This window comes from Protobothrops mucrosquamatus, unplaced genomic scaffold, assembly GCF_001527695.2.
Source record: "Protobothrops mucrosquamatus isolate PMUCROS unplaced genomic scaffold, P.Mucros_1.0 scaffold2934, whole genome shotgun sequence".
Taxonomy (NCBI): Eukaryota; Metazoa; Chordata; class Lepidosauria; order Squamata; family Viperidae; genus Protobothrops; species Protobothrops mucrosquamatus.
In genome coordinates this window covers 27,222-39,641 of record NW_015388959.1, presented here as the reverse complement: position 1 = coordinate 39,641, position 12,420 = coordinate 27,222, and the positions used below count along the sequence as shown (strand labels likewise).

Here is a 12,420-nt window from a genome sequence, read left to right as displayed (position 1 = left end):
ATTGCTTTGGAACGGTAGGTTATTAAATGGGGAGAGGGAAGATCAATTCTAAAATAGCACAGAGAGATTTCTTGTGAGCTATTTAAGTACAAAGCATAGTTCAATATAAACAGATTTTATTCTGGCATTCCATCATCCTTGACAAGTCTAGCTTGTTCCTCTAACAGTGACATCATTCCCATCCTCAGATTGCAGGGGCCTCCTTGCACGAGATTCATGGATAAAGAATTCAGGAAGCATTTCCTCAAGTACACTTATGTGCAGGTCTAAGTATGAAGGGCAATCACAATCCTAACCCAACTATCTCCACCTTGGTGCCCTTCACTTTCCACAAGGTTTGACGATGCTAGCTGGAAATTCTGTAAGTTCAGGTTTTATATGACAAGAGCAGGCAGAGACTAAGGGTGGAGTCAAGAGAGGATTCAGCCTAGAATTGTTATGTGTCCAAAAACACGCCAGGTCCAGCCCCACTTGAATTCCATTAACTTTTATCTAGTAACAATTTAGAGTTGATTTGTACCTAGTTGACTAGATTCTTGTGTGTAAGCTTCAATAATAAATTTTCTGAACTGGAATTTCCTGTTTCTTCGCACCTGACAGATTCAACCCATCTGTAAAGCATCAAGATGGGAATGTCTTAACATTATTAGATTCCTATAATCTTTCAGGAAAGCTTAATTTAGTTTTGCATGGCTCAGCAGATGGAAGCCCCTAACAAACCTTGGCTGATGTCGGAAGCTAGGAAGAAGCAGTCCTGATTTGTACTTAGATGATAGAGACATGTAGGGAATTTCAGAGGTGTTTGTTAAACTAGAAACTGAGAAGAAGAAGGTTGCAATAGCAAATAAGAGCCAAGAAAACTTTATGGATGCACTCAGCAGAGGCTAAGTCCGATTTAACATTAGTTTCCTTTTTGGAGCACTTTCAGATGCTGAGGTCATATGTTTTATAGACTAAAGAGAATTGATGTGTGATTAAAAGTATTCCAGGTAAGATATGTAATGTTCTGCTTATGGGCAAGAAAAATGCAAAATACAAGTATAGAAGGGTTGGCAATAGTACCTGTGAAAGGTATTTGGGTGTATATATAGAATAAAGCTGGAAGGGACTTGGAGGTCTTCTAGTCCAGCCCCCTGGTTAAGCAGGATTGTCCTCACTGTCAGGAAGTTTCTCCTTAAATCCAGGTTGCTTCTCTCCTTGATCAGTTTCCAACCATTGTTTCTTGTCCTTCCCTCTGGTGCTCTGGTGAACAACCTGACCCCCTCTGCCTTGTGGCAGCCCCTCAGATACTGGAACATTGCTATCATGTCTCCCCTATTTCTTCTTTTCTTTAGACTAGCCAAACCCAGGTCCCGCAGCCGTTCTTCGTATGTTTTAGCCTCCAGGCCTTTGATCATCTTAGTTGCCCTTCTCTGAATTTTTTCTAAACTCTCAACATCTTTTTTGTGATGTGGTGACCAAAATTGGCTGCAGTATTCCAGGTGTGGTCTTACTAGGGCTTTGTAAAGTGGTACTACAACCCAGCATTGTAATGTAACTGTTAAAAAGGCAAATACTGCCTTGGGATGAATTAAGAAGAACACAGAATCCAGATCATAGGAAATCATTGTTCTATCGTATTCTGCCCAGGTTTAAACAAAGTTCAGAGGCCTATTAAGATGGTGAACTGTCTAAATGCAGCTAAATAAAAGTGCCTTAGGTTTAGCCTACAGAGGAGATGACTGATAGCAATTTTCAAATACTTGGACAGAAAAGAGAATGGAATTCTTCTCCACTGTCCCAAAAGGCAGGATCAGAACCACTAGGGTAAAAGTACCAGGATGAATGTTTGGGATGAGCATCAGGAAGAACTGGCTAGCTCTATGAGCTGACAGCCAGCAGAATAATCTGCCACATGGAATAGGGAGCTCTCTTCCTTGCTACAGGTTTTCAAACAGAGACTGGATGGTCAAGTGTTAGAGATGGTCCAGGATGGTGTTTCTCAACCTTAGCAACTTATGATCTGTGGATTTCAACTTCCAGAATTCCCCAGACAGCAGAAGTTGTTGAGGTTGAAAAACGTTTGATTTAGGGCAGTGTTTCCCAACCTTGTCAACTTTAAGATGTCCGGACTTCAACTTCCATAATTTCCCAGTCAGCATTATCTTAAAGTTGTTAAGGTTGGGGAACACTGACCTAGGGGATCCTGCAGTAAGGAATAGAAATAGAGTAGAGTAGAGTAGAGTAGAGTAGAGTAGAGTAGAGTAGAGTAGAGTAGAGTAGAGTAGAGTAGAGTAGAGTAGAATAGAATAGAATAGAATAGAATAACTTTATTGTCACTTTAAATGTACACTAATCAGCATACATTAAAATGAGATTTCGTTGCATACAGCTCTGAAAGGGTAACCACCTCCAATATGCACTGCATAAACATAACAAAAGAAAAATAAAATAAATTATGCATATACCCACATACACATACATATGTGGTCCAGAAAAACAACACAGTCTAGTTCGGATGTATACAACATGGCGAGAAAAACGAATCTTACGAGTTTACCAGATGGATGGCATAGGGAACAAAACTGTTACAGAATCTGGTAGTCCTACTAGAAATAGATTTTAAATTAGATTATCCATCTCTATAATTTTGTCATTTTAAATTTGTAGACTAACAATGTACGGGCCAAAAAATTCTAAGGACAATTTCTTCAAATTTTCTCCTGAGGAATGAGAAAATCTTCAATAATTTCTTCAAGAGCAGGAGACACACACCCCCCTCTACCTTATTCTTGAAAAAGTGGCATGGAGAAATTTACTCATAAATTCTCTAGTTGAGCTTTAATGGAAAATAGGAAGCTGCAAGGGGGATCCAAGTAACTGGGTAGACCACTGAATAATGAGAGACAGCAGGTTTGCACAACTTTAGTAGGCCTATAACTAAATTAGGACGAAAACACTAAAGTCCACCCAAGATGTTGTTACAAAATTCCCATGTCTGAAAGGCTTTCTAAAGCAAATTCACTTTCATGGAATGGAATAGGAACAGAAAGACAAAACCAAGATAATCACAACAAAGAAGCGATTAAAGTCAAAACCATCACAATTAAGTTACCCCTACACCTCTTTTAATAAATTCTCACCTTCTGGTTTTGGAAGGGGTATCAATTCTGTATCCTCTGTTGGCATAGGAGGCTTCAATTTGCCCACCTCTTTCGGTTTTGGTTTGCCCGAAGTATCCTTCTTTTTCTCTAGATCTTTAACTGCAAAACAAGGTGCAATTAGTTTAAAAGAAAAAAAAAACAGGATAATGACTCTTCATCTCTAAAAATCAAATTGGCTTCTCAAGATGGCAATGCTTATGCAGGTAATCCTCAACTTAGAATCAGAATTGTGATTGCTAACTGAATCTAGCTTCCTCCATTGACTTTGCTTGTTGGCAGCTGGCTGGGAAGATAGGAAATGGTGATCACATGATCCTGGGATGCTGCAACTGTGTTAAATATAAGCCAGTTGCCAAGCAATCCAATTTGGATTACGTGACCATGGGGATGCTGCAATGATCATAAGTGTGAGGACTATCCATAAGTCAAATTTTTTTTTGCAGTGCCATTGTAACTTTGAACAATTGCTAAATGAATTGTTGTAAGTCAAGGACACCTGTATATTCACTACATTAGAGATGTAAAAATACATCTCACCACTAGATGGTAGGTTGGAGCTACTGTTCTTAGCTACTTGCTGCCATCTAGTAGTTATCTGGGTATGGTAAAAGGCCTACATGCTTTACATAAAAAAAGAATTTAGTATGTCTGCTTCATTCCAATTTTTATTTTCTTTTGTTTCGAACCATATGTCTGTCTCTCTCTCTATATATATATGTATATAACATAATTGTTGACTTTCAGAACATCAAACCCCAGCTATAACATAAAATACATATTTAACTATTATAATTAATAAATCAAATAATAAAAACATTAGGTTACTAGAAAAAATAAAAAAGAGATATTCCCCAGAAAATTAATTAGGAAAATGCCTTTTCCAATGCTGAAACCTACTGGTCTGTTTTTAAACTTTATATGCTGTCGGTTACATTTATAATTCTTGGAAACTTACATGTATTTTTTTAAAAAGGCTTTTACTAGTTCATTCGCTTATTTAAAGTCTGATGTCATGATTTTTCATCTATTTTAAGAAATCTTTGAGGCAATTTCAAATAGAGTATATATTTTAATACACAGCAATTGCCATGTTCTAAATAGAACTTCATGTTTAGATTTTTTTTATCCTGCCTTTATTATTATTATAAATAATTCAAGATGATAAACATATGTAATACTCCTTCCTCCTCCTATTTTTTTCCCCAACAATCCCATGAAATGGGTTGGGCTACACCAAATTGGCTCTTCCATCTATGATGGAAGAACTGGTGATAAAAGTAGAAGTAATTAAGATACTGGTCAGAAACCAGGTGATTGTGAGTTCTAGTCCTCCTTAGGAACGGAAACCAGCTGGATAACTGTTCACTCAGTCCAACCCTCCTCACAAGACTGTTGTTGAGGGAAACATAGGGAAGTGGGAGCAATTACCGTGTTCCCCCGAAAATAAGACCGGATCTTATATTAATTTTTATTCCAAAAAATGCATTAGGGCTTATTTTCCAGTTAGGATTTATATTTGGGGATATATGGTAGTAAATGTGTCCGTCTGGCTGATGACCTTAACTGGGACTTATTTGGGGGATGGGGCTTATATTATGAGCATCCTGAAAAATCATGCTAGAGCTTATTTTCCGGTTGGGTCTTATTTTCAGGGAAACACACTATGTGCATTGCCTTGAACAGAAAAATCTAAAAATGAAATGTTTTATATACAATCAATCTTCCATATATTCATTTCACGGTAATGGACAGCATATCAGCCCAATGTCTATACACTCCAGTTCAGGGGTCACCAATCTTTTTGGGTTGGCGGCCGGTAGGAAAGGGAGGGGCAGACACCTTTACGCGCACATGCACACAAATGTAACTGTGCATGCATAGGCGTGAACGGGGCCACAAGCATGCACACTCTGCAAGAGGGTCACATTGAGGCTAGCACCAGCACGAGGGGGTTGAGCGTATGTGCACACGCACACGCATTGCCCAGCCACTTACGCGGCCTGATGGCCAAGAAGCCATGATCTGGTAGTGGGCTAAGGCCCATAGGTTGGGGAACCTCTGCTCTAATTGTTTTAAAATTAGCTTCTAAAATCCTTTGTGTAACACCAAGCAAAATCAGATCACCCTCCTATGAACACCCTAGAAATGCCCAGCTTCCTCATATAAAGGGACCATATAATTTATTGTCCAAACAGAATCTCTTGTAGGAACCAATCTGGGTGGGTCAAGCTCTCGGACTCATGCTGAAGCCCATCCTCAGGGACCTTCTCTCTAGCAGAATGTGTTAGACAGAAGTTCCCTGGGGATGAGCTCCAGCACAAGCCCAAAAGCTTGGAAGACTAAACCTCTGGTCCCAATGACCGATCCTGGGACACATATATTTGCCATCATTCGTGAGAATCTCTTGTGTTGAAAGAGCTTGAACCAGCTGAGACCGATGGCTCAAGGAAAGCTGAACGTCAAGACATGCAAACTGACGATCACAGGGAAGAAGATGGACATTGCCCGGGGCCTTACAAGGAAGGCCTAGCAAGCCATGGGTTCCATGAGGAACATGTTGTATGCATGGACAGAGATTAGAAAAGGACGAAGACTATCTGTAAGACTACCAACACTAACATTGCTTCACAAGTAAATTATTATTAAGAACTAGCTGTACCCAGCCACGCGTTGCTGTGGCTCAGTCTGGTAAAAGCGTGTGCACATGGTGCTATTTTTCAAAAAAGCATGTTTTACCTGTCATAGGTGTGACATCTATGTAATATAGGTATATAAAAACATGTGTGTATTCGAATGCAATGTTGTGTCAAAATTTCAAAGCAATCGGTGAAGAACTTTCGGAGATTTAAGATTTTGAACAAACGAACATTTACATTTTTATTTATATAGAAGATAGATAATAATGAAAAAATGTTAAAATGAGTGGGATGGTAGGAGGACAGGGATAAAGCGGAACTTGTCCCAGGCCAACTTGGAGATATGGTCCCCCCGGCCCAGTACAGCCCAGTCTTGTGAAGCAGACAGACAGAAAGAGAGGACATACTTCGGAACTGGCCTTGCGCTGCTTTGCTCTCCTGATCTTGAGCAAAGGCCACTATCTGAACGATGTAACTCTGATCGGGGATAAGACCTTGAATAATTGCCTTGTTTGCATTGTTCTGAAGCATCAGCTCATTTGTCTTCCCTCCTGCAAAAAAGGGAAACACGATCAGCATTGCACTTTCCATTTAATTATAATAGTATGAAGTATAGTGTATTTGTTTATATACATGGGCAAGATAAAGCAATGAAGTTGCCAAATTCTAATTATTCCCTCATCTAGTCCAGTTCTGCAGCTCACCCTAAGGAAGGTTTCTTGGACTTCTTTCTGATCCTTCCTCCTTTAATTCCTAAGGGAAGTCTTGAAAGAAACTGGCTAGGAGATTTAAGTGGGCGTCTAATGAAATACAATCTTTGCAAGAAGTCACTACTTTGGCATACCCTGATATGATCTAGCTTTCGGTCATGTTTCTACATGGGGAATTACCTCCCCTTAATCATTCATCCTTGCAGGCAACTATGCAAACATGCCTGAGCATTGGGATTTCTGTCTACGAGGCCACTAAAATAAGGCGTCTTCAAGCCAAGTTCAAATTCTGGTGACTTTACTGACACATCCATGTAGCTTCCTTTGTAAGAACACAGGAAACAGATTGAGATTTCTTTTTTCCAGGATGATTTGTTTTTATTTCCCAATGTAGTCTGTACTCTGGGGTCCCAAGTGGTCTCCCATACAAATATTAACCAGGCTTAATCCTGCTTAGCTTCCAAGTGCAGACAGGCTCATCAAGAGCTATTAGAGCCATCTATTAAGGTGTCAGCCGCCCAGAATTGCTTGACAGTGAAATGAGAAGCAAATAAAATAATAATATAAAGAAAAGGAAAGGAAAGGAAAGGAAAAAAGAAGAAAAGAAAAGAAAAAGAAGAAAAAAAGAGAAGAGAAAAGAAAAAAGAGAAAAGAGAAAAGAGAAGAAAAGGGAAGGGAAGGGAAGGACAGGACAGGACAGGACAGGACAGGAAAGGAAAGGAAAGGAAAGGAAGTAAAATAAAATAGCTATTCTGCAAAGGGTAGAGTAGTATATCTGATTTTGGGACTCCTCCCAACTAATTAGTAACTTCATATAGAAAGATAACATGCTAAGAACAAAATGTCTTAGGGGTGAGTTTAAATATGATATTTGCATTTGCATTTGGAAGGATTTGTTTATTTTTTAAACAGCACTTTATCCCGCAATCCCAAAGCAATGTATGTTTTTATTTATTATATCAATTTATCTAGCCTCCCATCTCAAATTCATGATTCTAGGCAGTTTGCATGCAATTAAAAACAACAAAAAAATATCAAAACAATCTAAGAATAATAAAAAATATTTTAATACCATACAACAATTTAAGGCACCATAATAAAAGATTGTGAGCGTGCTGTACTCAAAGGGCTCACTACATATTGTATTTTTTCAAACCATTTATAGTAATTGAGTTTAGCCAGTGTTTTTTGAACTATGATTTGCTGAATAAGCCACAACTGGAAGGTTGTCTAGGCATCTGCTACAAAAATCCATGCAGGATTTTTTTTAGAAACTTGCAGAAGTTTCTAAAATGTGCAGGAGACCGTTCTGTACCTAGAGAAAGAAGCTTTTAAAAATATTTTCCTAGTTCTGGAAAAAGATTCTCAACGAATTCCAGTTGGGATGCACCAGACCCTATTAAAAGGTGAATGTAATGTTACATTGGGTAATGATAGCCCGTGCAGGCTTTTATTGTACAATATAGTTTCAAAACTGTTTCTTTTGGTTGTTATTTTATAATCGGTTCCATCTTTTCCTTTATAACTGTTTTATTACTTCCATCTGCTTTACTTGTCCTCTGAGTTCACAGAAACCAGAATCTCATTAACAACCAAACATCTTTTAATCATTACATCAGAAGGAGGCAATTTTGGTCACTAAAGAAAAACAGGCACCATAGAACAGAGCTGAATTAAAAATGGATTAGGTAGATCATTCTTCATGGGTGAGATGAGGATTACCTGGGAGGTAGGTTTTGGACTGCCGAAAAAAAAATTTAAAGGCTTTTCAGTTAAGAAAAGTACCCCCCCCACACACACACACCATCTGTTTCCTATAAACAGGATTTATTCATTGATACACCTGATGGGGAAATATTCTTCTTGTTCCATGAAAGTTCTGTGCATTTCCTTCCCTGATCACTGATAATATTACCTAGTTGGGTAATGAAATGTTTGCAAGAAAGTTCAAAGAGCACCAAGGACCTCATAGTTCAACCCTGAGTTCATGGAAAACTAAATTCTTCATTGTCAATAAGAAGATAGGGAGAGGATAAAAACAAATGTTTCTTTTTGCACTACGTTGTCTCTCATTGATGTTTTGAATGCCATTCTTCAGAAATTGGTCAAGGCTCTGATAAACTAGCTAGGACAGGGGTAGGCAACCTTGGCTCTTTTATGACTCGTGGACTTCAACTCCCAGAATTCCTGAGCCAGCATGGCTCAGCTTGGAAACCTCTCCCTTTTCCCTTAGCATGGCTGGCTCAGGAATTCTGGGAGTTGAAGTCCACGAGTCATAAAAGAGCCAAGGTTGCCTACCCCTGAGCTAGGAGAATAATTTAAGGCACTTATTATGATGATAATTCGTTACCCATGCTTTTCATAACTGTCTCCTGTCACCTTCAGAAGAACATCTCAGCGATACAGGTAGTCCTCAACTTACAACAGTTCATTTAGTGACCGTTCAAAGTTACAACGGTACTGAAAAAGTGACTTATGACCGTTGCAGCATCCCCATGGTCAGGTGATCAAAATTCAGACACTTGGCAACTGGTTCCTATTTATGACAATCGCAGTGCCCCAGGGTCATGCAATCACCTTTTGCAAACTTCTGACAAGCAAAGTCAATGGGGAAGCCAGATTCACTTAACAAATGTGTTACTAACTTAACTATAGCAGTGATTCTCTTAACAACTGTGGCAAGAAAGGTTGTAAAATGGGGCAAAACAACAAATTTCTTGCTTAACAACAGAAAATTTGGGCTCAATTGTGGTCATAAGTCATAAGTCAAGGACTACCAGTATGTTTTTGGTGGGGCTCTGATGCCTGTACCCCAGCAACAAAGAGGCCTAGAGCTCAGAACCTCCTTCTCTAATTTACTTGAACATTGCTAATCATGCTATGCGCAAGAATCTTCTCAACTAACACTTAGCAATTGCTTGGGGTTAGATAAAGGAAGTTGGACTTAGAACATTGTGGCTTTGTAGGGATTCTAGACCAGTGATGGTGAACCTTTTAGAGACCGAGTGCCCAAAAACTGCCCCCGCCCCCGGTCCACCCCGTGCCCTGCCCCTGCTCTGCCCCCACCCCGTCCCCCACCCCGCCTGCCTGCAGGGCCACTCACCGCCTCCAGAGCCCACCGCAGATCGCTCAGGCAGCCCAGCAGTGCCATGGTGGCCACTGCCCTCATGCCCCATCCCGCATCAACTATGCGGGATGGGGCATGAAGGCAGAGTCTTGTCTATGCTGCCTGGCTGCCATGTCCTTGGCTGCCCTGCTCCGTGTGGGCCACGCTCGGGGGCGACTCTCCTCCAGGGGGGCTGCTGGTGAGGAGGGGGTCGTGGGGGGCGAGGCTGGGGCAATGGCACGTGTGCCCACAGAAAGGGCTCCGAGTGCCACTTCTGGCATGCGTGCCATAGGTTTGCCACCACTGCTCTAGACTGATGCCTCTTTTAACTCCACCCCTAGGTTTTGTTACTCCTTCTCTGACATATATCCAGCTTCTGTGAGTATAGCACAATAGGGTGTGCTGTTTTGTTCCCTCTTTGAGTTATGCACTTAGGCCAGGTGTGAACTTTGGTATTCAGGTGGAAAAATTCCTTCCCCAATTCTGCTTACCTGAACTAGGAGTGATGAGAAGTTTATATCCATCAAACCTCCCTTTAGGGGCTTTCCATGAAATCTGAATACTGTCAGGACCAATAACAGTATATCTTAATCTTGATGGTGGAGCCACTGAAAGGGAATTTTTAAAAAAGCACTGTTAATATTATTATGGCTTATCATATTTTATTAAAAATACAGAACCTTCAGGCATTCAAATTCATCATACATTTTTCAGACAAAGCAAAGGATAATGAATTTCAAAAGTGTCATATGATATGAACTTCTAAAATGATATTATATTATGATAAATCATATTATATACAGTACACCAGTGCAAAATGCATTATTTGTTCCCCCAAACAAACTCTATATAACAAATTAAAAAGGAACAGAAAAATTAGAGATTCAAAGCAAGCTGAGCTATATGCTTTGTTTCTATAACGTCTTTGTTAGATACGTGGGCAGGAATAATATAAAGTTCTATTCTAATGTTTTAGGTTTCTTGTAAGGAGGAAAGTAGAAATGATTTATAATCATACTTTCGGTCATTCCTAGGGCATGAAGCACTGTAAGTATATTCTATGTTTCACGAGGCTTCAGGAAAAATCATGATTTTCAAAAGAAAGTGAAGATGCTGGGTATGTATTAAATTAATAGTATGAAAGGAGCTATTTGGCTGGAATGCCTGAAATTTCAAGCAATTAAAGTTGTTAGATATTCCCTAGCCTAAAAGCAGAATGTCACTTAGGACAGAGCAAAATTAATCTTTCTTGCCCTCCAGATAAGTTGCATTATAGTTTGATCATTTTCAGCAACTATAGCTATTCCATGCTGGCTGGGATAAGTGGACATTTTTATCCTACATATCTGAAGATCTGGGATGGTTGATCTCTTGCTCTGAGAAGCAGAAGCATTTTATTTTATCAATAAAATAATCATAAAACTGTCTATCTATCATGGTTTCCTGGTAATGAATCCTCAAAAGTACAGACGCATAGACCTCCATTGTCCAGCATTCACTGCCCATGTGTATCCCTGCACATATAATCCATCTAGTCCTCGTCTTACGACTGGTCACTTAGCAACCGTTTGAAGTTATGATGGATTCTAAAAATGGAATTTACAACTTGGTTTCAAAGTTCCAATGTTCAGGACACACACACACACACACACACACACACACACACACACAGAGTGATCATATGACTACATTTGTAATACCCCACAGTCACATGAGCACAATTCAAAACCTTATTGCCATAAACCAGCATTTATTTCCAGTTTCCAGCAAAACCTGACCCACAGCAAGCAATGGGTTCCCTTGATGCTTAACAACCACAGTGTTCACTTTAAAGCTATCATGCTCACTTAACAACCAGCACAAAAGGTTATAAAATCAGGTTTGGTCACATGGTTCATTTTACAGCCATTAGGAGTTACAACCATAATTGCAGGCTCAATTATGGCCATAACGCAAGGATTGCAGATGAAGCATTTTCAGAAATACATGATATACCCAATGCACCTTTCCACCATTTGCCAAAGATCAGCACATCTGCAAAAGACCTTTATCCAAACCTGAAGAATTGATGATTTGTCACATCAAAGGCAGCATTGCATATTCTTTTGTACAAATCTATTTCTGCTACCTGTCCTGCACCAAAACAAACAGGGATCTGAACTTAGTTTGAGGCAATGGCATGTTACAAATTGTATCGGTTTGCCTTAGGTTCAAAAAAGAAGCAAAATGAAGTTTACTGCATGGGATGGATTGCATATGAATTGTCTTTCTCTTCCATCCATCTCTGTCCCCTCATTAAATTAACAAAACCTCTGAGCATTTTTGAGCTGAAGCTCAAACACTTTGGCCACCAAATGAGAAAAGAAGACTCATTGGAAAAGGCCCTGATATTGGGAAAGATTGAAGGCAAAAGACTTAAATTGAACATCTAAATGACTCTAAATAAACTTTCAAGGTTTCTAAAAAAAAATGGAAATGCTTTTTTTTTGTATCCCAGAGAGTCCTCACAAACTAATTTCCATATTTACCTTGACTTAAGACAGGATCACTCAGTTGAAGAGACACAGCTATGAAGCCAAAGAGGAACCAGCTCAGGACCTTTGATTGATGGGTGTCCATTCTTCCCATGGCTTACATATAGCATCAATGAACCTGGAAATGTGTAAGCAAAGGATCAGAATTTCAGGGGCCAGGCCTAGGAAGCAAGATTCTTACCAAAGTTAAAAGGATGGTCCTGGAATCCTAGGAACTATGTTGCAAAATAATATTTTTTAACAAACCAGGAATAATTGTTTTAAAATTTTATTTTTGCAGTGTACCTTAGT

The 12,420-nt window shown here is 39.5% G+C and overlaps 1 protein-coding gene across 1 annotated transcript in view; it reads right to left on the bottom strand.

Moving 5' to 3' along the window:
- Nucleotides 1–12,214, bottom strand: part of COL14A1 (collagen type XIV alpha 1 chain) — a 136,376-nt gene extending 124,162 nt beyond the window's left edge. Inside the window, 4 exon segments of the mRNA XM_029286115.1 lie at nt 3,123–3,242; nt 6,187–6,330; nt 10,087–10,203; nt 12,124–12,214. Coding sequence (XP_029141948.1) covers nt 3,123–3,242; nt 6,187–6,330; nt 10,087–10,203; nt 12,124–12,214 — 472 coding nt within the window.
- Nucleotides 12,215–12,420: the final 206 nt, after the last annotated feature.